Source organism: Phoxinus phoxinus (assembly GCF_949152265.1).
Source record: "Phoxinus phoxinus genome assembly, chromosome: 5".
Classification (NCBI taxonomy): domain Eukaryota; kingdom Metazoa; phylum Chordata; class Actinopteri; order Cypriniformes; family Leuciscidae; genus Phoxinus; species Phoxinus phoxinus.
Window position 1 is genome coordinate 35449630 of NC_136880.1, and position 15902 is coordinate 35465531.

Genomic DNA, 15902 nt, shown 5'->3' on the forward strand with positions numbered 1-15902 from the left:
TCAAACATTTAAAATATGCTGCTGTCTTATGTTTATATATATATATATATATATATATATATATATATATATATATATATATATTATATTCGTGCTATCAATCGATTCAAAAAACGAATTCAGGAGATATGCATAATGTTACAAAATATATTTCAGAATCAAATAAACGTTCTTTTGAACTTCCTATTCATCAAAGAATCTTGAAAAAATATATCACTTTGTATAAAAAAATTAAGCAACAAAAACTGTTTTTAATGTTGATAATAAGAAGAAATGTTTCTTGAGCAGCAAATCAGCATTTCTGAAGGATCGTGTGACGAGTAATGATGCTGAAAATTCAGCTTTGATCACAGGAATACATTATTTAGTTATTTCAAATTGTAATCAAATACTTGACATTATTTAGAGACATAAACTACGTCTAAATAAACAAGAACAAACGGCAACATTTATTTTAATATACTTTATTACTAACTGGTGCAATTTGAAGATTTAACATAAAAAATCAAGTTCATCATAACATTTGCATATTATCTCATCAAATTAAACGATTAAAACTGGCCTTGACCAGAATGTAAATAAAGATTATTATTCAAAACTGGAATGAATATAAGAGCTTAGAAGGCCACTAGTGTGAAATCATTTCATCTGAAACCAAAAAGAAGAGAGAAAAAAACATCTTTTGTTGGGTCTTTAAAAGGAAAATACACAACCGAACAGGTCCTAGTAAAATGAACAGATGCTTTACTGATACCACTGAGAGCAAAACCATTATGGATGGCCTAAAAAGCAAAATGATGGCAGGTTTGATTCATGATGGAGGAGAGAACGTAATGAGCGGCAGAGAGGGACTGGTGCTCTAAAAGGCCAAGGCACAAACAATAAACAGCAGTGTCTCTGTGTACATCAGAATAGACAGCAGTCACAATAGTCAGAGAGCAAAAGAGATAGCAGTCATTGCAGTTAGGTAATGATAATAATAATGGGCAGCTGTATTTGGTCTGAGATCATAATTGACAGTTTTTAGTCTGAGATTAAATGAAGAGAGATAATGGGCAGTTTATTAGACTGATAAGTGGTGGATGCTAACGGGCAACAGTGTATGTTAACACACTTGTGCTTAGTGACTAGTTTAAAATCGATCGCAGTGTTTTGAGATCACGAATATGAGTTTAGGTGCGTTCACAAAATGTCAGAATTACGTGATTCTGACTTGTAAAAAGCATTCACGTCCTTGTAGAACTCGCAAAAGTACAACTTGTGAACTCAGAATTTCTGAGAGCTCCGACTTGTACCACATGACCTCTGTAGATACATTTTTGGCATTAATAGTGTTGTCCAAGTCTAGAGTCCAACTACGTGAACATTTCCGAGTAGAACGTCACAGGCGCAGAACTTGATTTCGCCAAGTACATCATGTTCATCAAAGAAGTTGATCCTGGAACAACATTCCAATCAACCAATCAGATTTGAGGGACAAGTTTAGAGTTGATGTCAAGTTTAGGCTTACATCCAGGGTTTGGTGCTTCTACATCAGTGTTATTTACCTATTCACCACCCTCTGATTTTAGGGATAAGTTACGGGTAGGGATTTTCAGACAGGAATGTTGTTCCAAGTTGTTCAGGAACGCGTCTAACTTGACAAGATACGGATGTGCGTCACAGTTCGTCATCTAACTACAGTAATTACGACATGACATGAACACGGCATCAAATTTAAGTGTTGCTGCCAGTGTTTAGTCTGAGATGATAATGAGCGGCAGGGTTAGGGTCACATGATCGCAGGTTTGCAGGACATTTAAAGGGATAGTTCATCAAATATGAAAATTCTGTCATCATTTAAATCATGTCACAAAAAAAGAGATTTTGCAAAATGTCTGTTTTGTACAGAGCCCTGCACATGACATGCAGACAAAATATATATCGTGATTCGTGGCCACAAATTAAGAATTTGTTCCCACTACTTTTTCATTTGGTCCCTCGTTTTGATTTAACTAAAACAAGGGAACGAATTATTACAACATGGTCACGTTTTAGTAAACCGAGGGATCAAATTATTATATTGAGTGTATGATTTACTTAAAATGAGGGAATGAATTAGTAAAAAGTGCTGACGTACAGTATTAGTAAGTCGTGGGAAAGAATGGTTAGTTCATGGCCACAATATTATACATATTGTTTGTATCCCGCATGGCTCCATAGTTTTGGATTTCCATTGTATGAAATACAATGTATGAATAAAAAATACAAAAACATATTTTGGAAAAAGTATCTTCTTTTTTTGTCCACAGAAGAAAGAAAGAACAAATTTTCAATAGACGAGCTATCTCTTTAAGCATCAAACATCATACTAAATCTCATATTGCCTTGACCTCATCATAACCCCAGGCTTTGCAGGCAGAAAAACAGAGAAGGAAAGAATAGAAAAGACAATGAACAAAGAGAAAAGCCCATAAATGGCAGATGAACTAATGTAAATGCATTAAGAATAGTTGTTAATTTCCATATTATGGCTTTTCTCTGAATTCATAGTCTTGATTGTAACAGATTTACAGCTGCTACTGTATTTATGTAATAATTATACCTCAAACCCTAATGAATGTGTTGCATTATTTCACATTTGTGCAAGGAGATTTAAGGAGATTTACTGAGCATCAAGTCCCTTGAGTCAGAACTACATGTTCAGGTGAATGAGATGGTGAATAAAACAGTTTCAGAAGATGCAGATGGAAATTATGACATCACTGTTCGACTCTTCACTTACTTCTCACTGGACTTGACAAATTACTTCAGATTAATCCGCTGTTTATTGATTTAAATCTAGACATACTCGGTTGATTGGAGGCTAAAAAACAGTGATATTAAATGTATACACTGTCAATTGTAGAATAAAAAAAATATATATATTAAAGGGAAGTAGATATGCATAATCCATAATCTTGGGGAACGGTTGTTATAGTCAAATAAAACTAAAACCATAAAAAAAAACATTTTTGTTGCTTGAAATAAAATAAGCATTATCGAAATAAAATAAAATATATTAAAACTTATTTTATTTCAGCTAGTTGCAAAGGCAACATTTCTCATTTTCATTTACTTAATATACGAAAACAACTCAAACTGAAATAAAAAATAAAATAAAAATAGAAAAATAAGATAAATTCAAAAATATGAATAAAAACTATAATAGTATCTCAGTGATACTAAATAACACTTGACCTGGGGAAGAACTGACATTTATATTTAAAAAAAAAAAATTGTATAAACCTTTTGGAAGACCTAAGTATTTGTTTTGGAGTAAACTTACATTCAGTAAGTGTGACTATTAATTAGTGTAATTTTTGATAATCTGATGAGAGTTACAAAATAATTCTGCAGTCTAAGGGTAAAGTTTGCTAAATTCCCAAAGTCAAGTCCTGTCTTTCCCTGGAACGATGTGTGTGATGGATGTAGGTTTACCCTAAGAAAGCTGTGGTTACAATGGGAAAGTTGGTCCTACGGTACCTTGAGCTGGCAGTTTTATGTGCCGCTCACAGATGGGATGTGCTCATTGGTTGGATTAAGGCCAGACACTTGAGGAATTCATAACTGAGGCTTTGCTTTTGGTCCTTAAACAGCTAGTGGCGACGTTCATTCTGCGGAAAATATGCAATATCCCAGAGTGCAGTTCATGCTGACCAGAGTAAAAAGATTTGTACAATCTGCAAAGGGAACTAAAAACAAGCTCAAGGTGTGCAGAGAAAGAAGCTAGCGCGATCTCTCCTCAAACCCAAGTATTCAAAATGAAAGCAAGTGCAAACCGGAGGAGACATCGATACATTTAGCTGCTCCGTGGATGAATCATGCAGTCCATGCATATGAAAAGATATGTAAATAGAAAAATAAATGTTTACAAAAATGGCATAGCATCTGTTGTGTTCTCCTCCCTTAAAGTTCCCAGTCAAATACAACCATACAGTCTCGATCTGCCAAGTGCAGTGTCTACCACTAGAGATAAAACGCATGCATTCCATGCAGTGCTCTTTGCTTTGCGGTGGGGCTGCACGATATTGGAAAAACTGACATTGCTTTTTCTGCTATATGTTGCAATATGAAAGAATATGGAACATAGGAATGTTCACCAAATGACTTCAATAGCTATATTTGGATAGAATGATTCATTCTAGAATGAGTTGGGTTATTTTGTTGGGGAGTGCAAAATAAAAAATATTTAAAAAGCTGGAAATTGATTCCTTTTAGGGCTGAACGACTCTGTACAATAACACAAACAGCTTTCAGTAAGTAAGTTTAAAAATATATCTTTCCACTTGTGTTTGCATAGGGCACATTCCCACTGTTTTGACCAGTATAATTCAGTATAAAATAATAATAATTGTGTTTTTTGCTGTGATTATTATTATAAATGCTAAATAAATGTAGGGCTGGACTTGATTTGATGGTTGTGGTTTGCCTTTCCTGTGATGTCATGTGATTGACAGGTTATTGTCCCGCCCTCATGCCAGTAAGCGCATCATCAGAGAAGCGATGTCCCTGCAAGAGGGAGGTGAAGATATTTTGATTAAAGATTATGAGTCACATGAAAAATAATGATGTGCACAGATAAATAATTTATAATAAATACTGCAATATTCTATAAAAAATAAGATTAGTCAATTTTGATTTCATGGCGACTTAAAATTGTTTTCCCTTTGTCGTTGTAAAATTACAATACTAATATTTACGTCTTCATTTCTTTATTTTTAAATGTAAACCATCAAGTTTTTCTTTTTGACCGTTTGCTGGCAAGTAGATGTATGCCCTGCCGGTTTCAGAGTGAAGACGAGCAGTGCCACTCTTGAGCATGTGTATTTATTTAATTAAATCAATGTGTGCGCGATTTGGCAATCGCACGAAACCATTTTGCGATATCAGTTTTATGTCAATATATCGTGCAGCCCTACTTTGCAGGGGTAAAGCGTGAAGTGGATACATATTTAGATATGACGAGTATTATGTCTGTGTCTTTATGTGTCATTTTGTGCTGTACAAAGTCTGTAGTCTTTATAAAGAGTGTGTGTCTTTAGGGTGGTGTTCCCCACGCTCCATCGGATTGGAACCCGTCTCCGGTGGACGAGAGTGGAATGGGTCCGCTGGGGGTAAAGGGATCAGAGTCCGTATCCGTCTCGCCCTCCGCTAAATATCGGCAGTCGCGGCCCCAGCTCGACCCTGTTGTCAACCCCGACGCCTTGCCCGTGACCTCCTCTTTCTCAGCGGAGATGCTGAATCCACTGGGCGAACGTTCCAGCTCCTCGTGAGTGACCGACAACAGTGACAGCGGCGTGCCCACCCTGTGGCCTCCCGATTGGCTGACGTTGGAGGACGGGGAGTGGCTTGGCAGTGGGCTGATGGGCAGGACGGTCGGTCTCAGTGGATGCGTGTTGGATTGCGTGTAATACGGTGTATTGTGCAGCGGCGGGCCGTAGCTGCAGAACACGCGGTCGCCTGCGACGCTGACGGTCAACGTGGGGTCGCAGCGGTCAATGGTCATGTGGCCCGGGCCCGTGACATCATGTTGCATATGCATATCCACCAGGAAATCCAGTTTCTTCTCCATGTCTTCCACCTGTGAGGGTAGTGCGGCAAAGTTTAGCCAAACAATTCATTAAGCCACACAACGAGCTGTCAGAGTGAGTGAGTACCTGTCTCTCAACTCGCACAAATCTACCCATCATGCTTTGGTCTTCAGGATCTGGCAGGCTTGCTTTGGCAAGATATGACTCATGTCTGAGAGAAAAAGACACAGAAGGAAAGTAAATCTGAGTGAAAGAGTTCAAATGAGAGCGGTTATATCTACTTCATTTGAAATTTTTAGAAATTCAGCATCAATATAGACCATAATACATAACATGGATTTATGGCACGTTTAACAACATGTGGCTGGAAGATTTGCATGTCTGGGATTCATGGATTCATGAATCTCTAAATATATTTTACAACATTTATATGTATGTGTATATATATATATATATATATATATATATATATATACACACTGTGTATATGTGCCATACATATATACAGTGTGTTTTAAATGTAATATTAATATAGTTTAGCTCTTTCCCCGCCACTGATGGAATTTTCCGGCAATCTGTGTTTTCACTGTTATACGATAGAGCACTATTACGCATCTTCTGAAAAAGTACAGAATCTCCAGATCAAAACACAGGCGAAGAAGAAGCGGAAACAAGCATGTGGTGCTCACTGCAGAGCCAAGTAACGTCCAGCTCCACCTCTGTGGACCTGTGAGCAGCCTATTGAAACCAGCAATAGAAGCATTGATTATACACATGTAAGCTATTAAGATCGTCAAACGGCATTTAACACTGACTAACATTACTGAATGAATTGTAAAACCCACAAAGAGATATAGGACTGTGAAGTTTTGAGGGTTTGATGGAACCGATCAACTTCATCTATGTTTTGATCATCGTTCTGAATCAGATCCGGACATAGTCTTTGACAAAAACGCAATTTTCTCAGATTTGTGTTCAAACTGTTGCTTTTAAAAAATGTTTGGTCCCACTTTATATTAAGTGGCTTTAAGTACTATGTACTTACAGTACATCGAAAAATAAGTACACTGTACGTATTGTGTTCATGTTGTATTGTAAAACACTTTTGCTGCTATTGAGATGTAATACGGGTAAGGTTAGGGACAGGTGTGGTGGTATGGTTAAGTTTAAGGGTGGGTTAAGGTGTAAGGGAAGGGTCAACAGTGTAATAACAAATGTAATTACATACATTAGTTACAGCTGTAATTACATGCAGGTATTTTAAAAATATAAGTACAATGTAAAAACATGTATGTACACAATAAGTCCATTGTATCAAATTAGTAATTTCAATGTAAGTACATAGTACTTAAAGCCACTTAATATAAAGTGGGACCAATTTTTTTTATTAAACTTACCCACATTCAAGGGTTGATAAAATAATAAAATAAGAGATTTTTTTTTTTTACTGTAGTTTGTTTAAAAGCAGAGGCTCTGTTCGTTCGTTTGGTTCAGATATTCATACAACAAAATATTCTGGGGGCCATGAAACTTGTGAAGATGATCAAAAATGCTGGCAGTGGTTGGCAACTTTAAAAAAAAACCCCGCTGGCGGGGAAAAATACATGAAATATTCCTTGAAGTATATTTTAGGTGTGATTTTACCTAGGTGACTGCTGGGAGGGGTACGGAAAAGGTGGTTTCTGGGGTTTCTTGTGTTTTGGAGTGAGAGGCGGTCCAGGTGTCAGAATCAGATCTAATCTGAAGATGAAACAAAAACAAACATTAGATTGTTTTTTTTTACACAAAATAAAAATAAGACAATATATTTCAGTTTAAATGATGCAAGTAAACAATTTGAAAAAACAAACAAACATAATTTTATAGAATATTTCTTTAAAAATATGAGTATGTTTTAATGTGTGTGTGTTACCGTGTCTGTAGATATTTGATTCTGGTAAGCATGTCCAGATGTCCTGCAGAATACTGCTCTATCACGTCCTTCACATCATACGGCCTCAGAGTCTCCTTAAAACGCTTCTTACTCAACAGGAACATTATGATCCTTCAACACAAACACAAACGAGAACTTTTTTTTTAAACCCTAAAATCTTGAGTTTAGCAAATATCTGTTAAAATATACAAGTCATAGTGTTTGCATGTACACTGCTGTTCAAAAGTTTTAAGTGTTGTGACATAATATTACAATTTAAAATAACTGTTTTATATTTGAATATTTTTAACCTGGAATGTAAAAGCTGAATTTTCAGCATCATTACTCCAGTCTTCAGTGTCACATGATACATCATCTAAATATGATAATTTGGTACTCAAGGAATTTTTTTTATTATCAATGTTGACAAATATTTTAGTAAAAAAAAAGTGATAGTGTTGTTTCAGGATTCTTAAGTTCAAAAGAACAATACAGTATTTATTTGAAATAGAAATATTTTGTAACATTATTAATGTATTTACTGTCATTTTAGATTATAAGTATAGTGATCCCAAACAAAATACATTTAATGCATTATTGCTGAATAAAAAAATACTAAATTCTTTAAAAGTAAAATCTTACTGGCCCTAAAATTTTGAACGGTAGTGTACACTTGGACTGTCTAGCAGTAGAGAAATAAAATGATATTTGTGTACCGCAGTGCTCTTATTACTAATTTGAGAGTTGGAATCATCTCCTCCAACAGTATGTCAGGTGGGAAGCCCTTATCCTCAGGGGTGGGGTCAGGAAGACCACCTGTATCTACAATCAAACACCAAAACCAGGTCAGATTCATTGCATTGTGTGAGAGCCTACTTTACTTACCGTATGTATTTCATCTATTAGTATACTATTATTTTATACTATTATTATTTCTAAGAGTATATGTATATTGTGTATGCATATTAACTGTCCGTGTGTGTGTGTGTGTGTGTGTGTGTGTGTGTGTGTGTGTGTGTGCTTGTTTATGTGATTTATGAGGACACAAATTTGTAAAATGACATGCGTATTACACTGGTAATACAACTTAAACGTGGTTTATGAGGACATTTCATGAGTCCTCGTAATTCAAATAGCTTAAAAAACATAAAAAACAATGTTTTATTAAAAATGTAAAAATGCATAATGTTTCCTGTGATGGGTATGTTTAGGGATAGGGGCAGTGTAAGGGGACAGAATATACAGTTTGTACAGTATGAAAACCATTACGCCTACGGAGACTCCTCATAATAGTTGCACCAACGTGTGTGTGTGTGTGTGTGTGTGTGTCTTACAGACCCCACACTTTTGAACATTAGTGTATAAAGTTACCTGTGATGGTTATTAGATCTTTAAAGTAAGTGGGCCGTTGAGGCTGTTGAGCAAACATCAAAGTTTATCTTGACAAAATTTACTTTTCTAGTTTAATATAAGTGTGTATGTAGGCCATTGGTACTGTTTTTTCTAGAAGTTTAGTACCGGTACTTAAAAGAATTTCAGCTTTTAAAGATGAATCTCGAGTATTTGAAATCAGGAACATGTCGTTTTTGTGTGTGTGTGTGTGTGTGTGTGTGTGTGTGTCATACCCTCTGAGCTCTGTCTCAGGGAGTAGGCCTTCATTCTGAAAGCAGTTCTGAATCGCTCTCTGTTACTGAACCCTGCTGGTTTGCCCTCTTTTGATGGACTCTCCTCAATCGCCTCCGCCGGCCCGCAGTTCCCCGACACACTTTCAGGATTCGCAGCGGGCATCATCACACGGGCTCTTACTGTTGATGGTCTCGGTGTCGACAGCCGCACGCGTTCCAACAAACTCAATTTCTGACTGGTGAAAAGACAGAATAACAGATGAGTTGAATCTCAGAGCTCTGAACACGTTTTTTTAGTTTATTATTCCTTATCATTTTGTCATTCTAATTGAGTGTTCTCTAAAGACAATAAAGTCTCTTTCACAGTTTGAAGTCAAAAATGGGAGAGGAATGGATGATGATGATAGCGTGGTACAGTACAGGTCGACTAAAAAATCACAAAATAAAAAATATTTCCACTGACAGTTAAAAGTTTTTGAAAAAGTACTTTTATTTAACAAGGCTGCATTAAATTGATTAATAGTGAATATGTTTATAATTTCACATAAAATTTATATCTCAAATAAATGCTTATTTTGAGCTTTCTTTTCATCAAAGAATCCTGAAAAAAAAAAAATGTTTTCAACATTGGTAATAATAAGAAATGTTTCCGAGCAGCAAATCATCATAATAGAATGATTTCTGAATGATCATGTGACTCTGAAGACTGGAGTAATGATGCTGAAAATTCAGCTTTGTCATTACAGGAATAAAATGTATTTAAGAATATATCAAAATAGGAAACAGTTGTTTTAAATTGTAATACTATTATTATAAGATTATTACTGTTTTTACTGTATTTTTGATCAAATAAATGCAGCCTTGGTGTGCATAAAATCCTTCTTTCAAAAACATTAAAAAATCTTACAGACCCCACACTTTTGAACATTAGTGTATAAAGTCACCTATGATGGTTATTAGATCTTTAAATTAAGTGGGCCGTTGAGGCTGATTAGCAAACATCTAAGTTTATCTTGACAAACTTTACTTTTCTAGTTTAATATAAGTGTATAGGCAGTAGGTCTATGCATAGGTGTGCAAGACCCTATAAGAGCATCTGTCTTAATGCGGCCCTACACACACACACACACACACACACACACACACACACACACTCTCTCTCTCTCTCTCTCTCTCTCTCTCTCTCTCTCTCTCTCTCTCTCTCTACCTGCAGGAGAAACTAAACCCTGCCAAAGAAACAACGCAGGGCATTCTACTGTGAAGGGTCCCCAAGGATGGACACACACACACACACACAAACATATACAGACTTTGCACTGCGGCACACACAGTATCTCTTGAGTACAGTGAAAAGAAGAAGATTGAAGTGGTGAGAGGGACTGAAAAATCTTAAAATGCTCCACAATTACAGCTGATTACCAACCAGTTACTGATACAACACTTTCCCACACACACACACACACAAAACACAATCTGTCTACACTCGATTCAAACTGTCTGAGAGGGTTTTAATGATTGAAAAATGACTCTGTGTTTACAGTATGTGTGTGTGTGTTGTTGTTGTAGACAGGAGCTTATCGGACATACAGAAGAGCAGTGAAAGCTTGAGAACAGACAGGAAGAGAATCAACGCATAGATTTCACATGAACGAATGAATGGAGCAAAATATCAAGAGCTACTTAACAGTGTGTGTATGATCCAGTTTCTCCATTTTGGACTTGTTTTAGTAGGTCATTGATAATGTCAGGCTGCAGGTTTCCCAGCTATTTGCCTTTTGTGTGTGTGTGTGTGTGTGTGTGTGTGTGTGTGTGTGTGTGTGTGTGTGTGTGTGTGTGTGTGTGTGTGTGTGTGTGTGCGCGCGCATTTGTACCAGAAGGTCAGGTTTTGCTTACATTTTGGGGACAAAAAGTTCGCTAAAGGATGTTAAGATCTTCTACACACTAAATAAACTTTTCATGAAAATGCAAACCTGCAGAAAGGTTTGTGTGAAGGTTCAGTTTAACGGATATTTAAAAAAGGGAATCATACGAAATTCTGATTCCACTTTAAAAAAATCTATTATTGATTCTTTTACTGAATGCTTTAAAAAAAAGAGGTGATCTCAATCAATAATCAGTCTCAACTAATCATAAATGCTAAACAATACAATACTTTGGTACACAGAGCCCCTAAAGGAACATTGTGATGGAAAAAATTCTATGGGAGAAAAAAAAAAATATTTCAATGATTTTGTGCCCTATTTTAACGATCTGAAAAGTGTCAAACGCCGAACGCGAGTAACTTTGTGGGCGGATCGCGGCCGCTGTTGCTATTATACCGGCGGGATAAATGACTCTTGCGCAGACGCAAATCTAAAATGGGTTGGTCTGAAGTAGCTTCATTACTCATAGGTGTGGTTTGAGCGTAACGTGAAATAAACCAATCAGAGCGTCATCTCACATTCCCTTTAAGAGCAGGCGCGCTTCTTCCATGGTGGATTGCTATTATAACGGCGGATTTGCCAGGCGCACGCAACTTACATGATGGTAAAGGTGATTTCGCAGTCTTCAGAATTTTGTTTCCTGGTTCTTGACGGACAATTCACTTTGTTGTCTTGTCGCTACTGATCAAACAGGTTTGATTCGTTATTACTACAATTAGCCTGAATAATTTGGGTAAATGTGTAAGAGATTTATGCCTATTTTTTCACATCTTCATGGACACCACAATGATTTCACTCGTGTGGCAATATTTTTCCTTGTAATTATGTATGGTTGCAATATGAACTGCTGCGTCTGTGTAGATGAGAGAAGCAAAGTGTATGCACGTTGTGCACACGCTACATTATGGCCAAGCATGCGCCCTTAAAGGTTGTATCAGCGATTTCAGGCCCAAAAATAAATGATCACATTCATCTAATCTTTCCTAACGATCCGCTAGCTGCCCGCCCCATAAGCAGGCCGTCAAAAAAACGCGTCTCTGTAGGCAGCCTAGGCTCTGAGATCTGCTGTTCCAACCAATCACCGACAGGGGCTGGGTGTTGTGAGGTTTTGCGCTCGTGCACGGCTCCACGCGAAGTCGGAGCTGAAGAAGAAGCCAGAACGAGAAATTGAACATGGCTGAGTCAATCCCCAAGAGGAGGAGGAGGATTAGGGCGAGGGAATACCATCGTGTTTATTCCAACACACGGCTTCTTCTTCAGCTCCGACTTCGCGTGCAGCCGTGCACGAGAATTTATGTTTGGGCCTGAAATCGCTGATACAACCTTTAAAATAGCATCTGAATAACGCGCCACTGACTTTAGACTAGGTTTTTCCTGGTCTGTGGCGGAACTGCACTATGTGGACAATGCGATAGAAAGATGTGCTGTCTGTTTATTGTCTTTGTATTGTCTCAAAACACTCAAGAACAGTTACTTAACCAAACATCAACAAAAGGAGAAACCAGTTCTGAAGAATAACCTGTTCTTGATTCACAACCTTAGGCAGAAAAAATAGTACAAAAAATACTAGAAGTGAATGAAAAGTCCTGATAGAAAAGCAAATGTGTGTGTGCTCCGGTTTCTCCATTTGGACTTGTTTGGTAGGTCACTGACAGTGATAATGTCAGGCTACAAGCTTCCCAGCCAACTAGTCTTGCGCATGTGCATGTTTGCGTAGGTGAGTGTTTTGCACTTGTGTATTAGCAGTATTAATGTGTAATCTGATCTGGACTGAACATGGATTACAGGTCTCGGGTCAGGCGACACAAACAAGCACAGCACTCAATCCAACTCTCCCTCTGTTTCTATCAGTAAATCTCCCGTCTTTTAATAAACGGACTGTCAGGCCAGCGTCCAGGTCAAGGACAACTGATGCTCATGATTATTATATACACAGTCCATCTTTGTCACGGCTCGTCATGCTTAGACCGCTAATAACACTTCCCATCATTTTCCTTAGTGACGCGGACGTCACAGATCCAGTCGTCCATTAAATTCTCCCACACACACTCGCAATCCCTCTCCCTCGCTCTGCTCTGACACCATCATCTATCAGTGATCCATAATTCACTCTTTTCTAATGGACTCTGTGATATCACATATAGCACTACTGTCCACATGTCCCCGAACTAAGAAACGCACACACACACACACACACACACACAGAAACGCACTGCTGGTCATTACGCCTTTGGCACTGAATTAATGGAGGTGGTGGTTATTAGGAGTTATTTAAGGAAACACATTTCACAGATTCATTAATCTCACACTTCACAGAGATGCTGTAAATCGTTAAAACAGTGAGTGAGAGAGAGAGAGAGAGAGAGAGACTTACCTAGCCATAACCTCCAGAGGGTCCTTCCTGCAGACGACAGAAACAAGACAAACATTTAGTCAGATAATGACTATGACAGATAATAACTCGTATGACAACAGCAACAAAACTCTTCGTTCAACTAAAACTAAACCAGATAACCACTATACTCTATCTGAATATTCACGTATACATATATATTAGAGCTGGGGGAATTAATGCATTCATCTTAGCGATTAATTTGAGATGTTTAACGCGTAGCACTTTTTTTTGCCTTTCCTGTTGCTGCTATTGTGAGTGTGCCGAACCAAGTCACCCTGTCATGATAGAGAAGGACAAAGTTCTGAGGTTTGAGTTCTAGGAGAAATGTTTGCTTTTAAAAAGTTGCCTGATGGCGCGTTTGACAAAACAAAGATGGTGTGTACAATTTGCAAAGCTGAATTCAAATACCATAGGAGCAATTAATCTTTAATATACCATTTAAAAGCATAGAACCTAGGCGCTAACAACGTATAACTAGCGAGGCTACAGGAGGACTTCACCAATCCACGTTACTGCAGTACACTAATCGTGACAGGCCATTGACCAAACCTCTAACTGAAAAATGAACCGACGCTTTAGCTAAATGGATAGCTAGAAACTGCCACCCAACAGACAACATTTTATTTGATGGGAACAACTACTCTGTGGGTCTGAGGAGAGTCTAAAGATTAATTCCTTTGTGTTGTTTAATTTAATTAGGTGATTCTACGTTTAAATATTGATGATTACAAGCTTAGGGGGAAATGCGATTAATTGTGATTATCACAGAAAATTGTGCGATTTATTAGTTGTTGTTTTTATTCCCAGCCCTAATATATATATATATAAAACTGTGGTAATATTTGTGAATAATAATTAAATTAATTGACTTTACCACAAAGAATAACAAATATATATCAAAAGAATAGTCCAAGAAATAACTTGTTTTTAAGTTACTGAAATAAAATCACAATGGCAAGTGTCAATAAGGGAGCAGTTTAAATAATGCTAAAATGAAAAGTTAAAAAAAATTTTTTAAGATGAAGTGTGTAATTTTAGCACCACCGAATGAAATTATAAAAGTAATTACTAGTGATTTACCTGAAATTTTGGCAACCGGAAACTATTTTGGTGGCTGAAATGAATTGGTGGACATGTTCAGTTTTGGCCAAAATGGTTTTGATTTTAATCAATACAGAAAAGGATTCTTAAATCTCAGGAACAATCTTTTAGTCAATGCTGTTTTCTGTTAATGCTTGAACAAAAGTTCATTAAACATTATTTGTAGTGCACCTGCCATCAAATAATCACAATGAGGTGAGTGCTTAATGTGAAAGAAAGTCTCAGCTTTCAAATTCTGTCAACTTTATCATGAAATTCAAACAATTAGTGTCATTTTGGTTTTCTTTAATGTGGTGTGACAGATCGCTATCGCCGCCTCAGTTCAAGGGCATGTGAAATGATCACCTCTTCCTTTTTGTTATTTGTTATAGCACGAAATAAATATGACTGAACATCAGAAGGTATGTTGAAAGAAAGGGTACAACTTACTGAAATGTATCATGTCTCATGTAATCGGTGTAATCAGTGTTTCAACCGGGGAAAGATGTCAAGAAAACAGCTCGTAAACAATATCACTTAATGTTACATTTACCTCAGAAAAAGCCATTCAATGTGCATAGCTCATTAGATAGCTGGATAAGATAGCTGCACTGTATTACATATATTTATATATTTTCTTAACCTATTTAATGTTTGAATAAATCTGTCATGAAATTTTTTTTTTATTATTACAGCCACATTTAAGTATTTATATAACAACAAATTGAAGTAGACATTAAAATCTGTTATTGGAAAACTGCCGTATGTGCAATTTAAATGTATTTATTTGAGTGTTTATTATTAAATGCATTTCATGATTTGACTGATTACTAAATTACGGTAACTTTATTTTCGGTTTTGGTTTTTGGCTAAATTAAAACATTAATTTCTGTTTCAGGTAAAAATTAATTTCAGAGCATCACTAGTAATATAAAAATAATGACTTCCATTGACCGGACAAACAGAGTCTTGCCAGCGTTATTTTTAAATGTTTATACTATTATATCATCTTGAATCATCTTTAATTTTAATATTTTAATTTTAAATGTAGTTAAATTTTTTTACTAAAATAATAATTGTGTTTTTTGTCACTTTATTAGTTTAAAAAAATAACAATATTACTATTAAAGCTTCATTTATTTTGATACATTTTTTTAGTTCAGTTTTAGTTATTCATTATTTCCACTTAGAAACTTTAGTGCTTCAAATTCAAATTAAGTTTTTAATATAACATTTAGATTTTATTCCAGCTTTATTTCAAGTTTTAGATTTAGTTAACAGTAATAACCCTGAGTCCTGCCAACAAACTCATGCCAGTAGTTGAGCCAATGTTGCCAGTCAAGGGATCAAGATTTGACTGGTTAACATGACCCTTTTAGCCCCTGCTGGTAGATATCGTAACTACACCACCTGGCT

General features: G+C 36.4%; 1 protein-coding gene across 1 annotated transcript in view; it reads right to left on the reverse strand.

The window, feature by feature from the left end:
* Positions 1–529: 529 nt before the first annotated feature.
* Positions 530–15902, reverse strand: part of kcnq3 (potassium voltage-gated channel, KQT-like subfamily, member 3) — a 53188-nt gene continuing 37815 nt past the window's right edge. Inside the window, exons 10-16 of the mRNA XM_079613601.1 lie at positions 13386–13412; positions 9090–9325; positions 8181–8286; positions 7465–7596; positions 7197–7292; positions 5679–5763; positions 530–5602 (exon numbers count right to left, since the gene is read on the reverse strand). Coding sequence (XP_079469727.1) covers positions 5060–5602; positions 5679–5763; positions 7197–7292; positions 7465–7596; positions 8181–8286; positions 9090–9325; positions 13386–13412 — 1225 coding nt within the window. The 3' untranslated portion in view covers positions 530–5059. The remainder of the gene's footprint in view (positions 5603–5678; positions 5764–7196; positions 7293–7464; positions 7597–8180; positions 8287–9089; positions 9326–13385; positions 13413–15902) is intronic.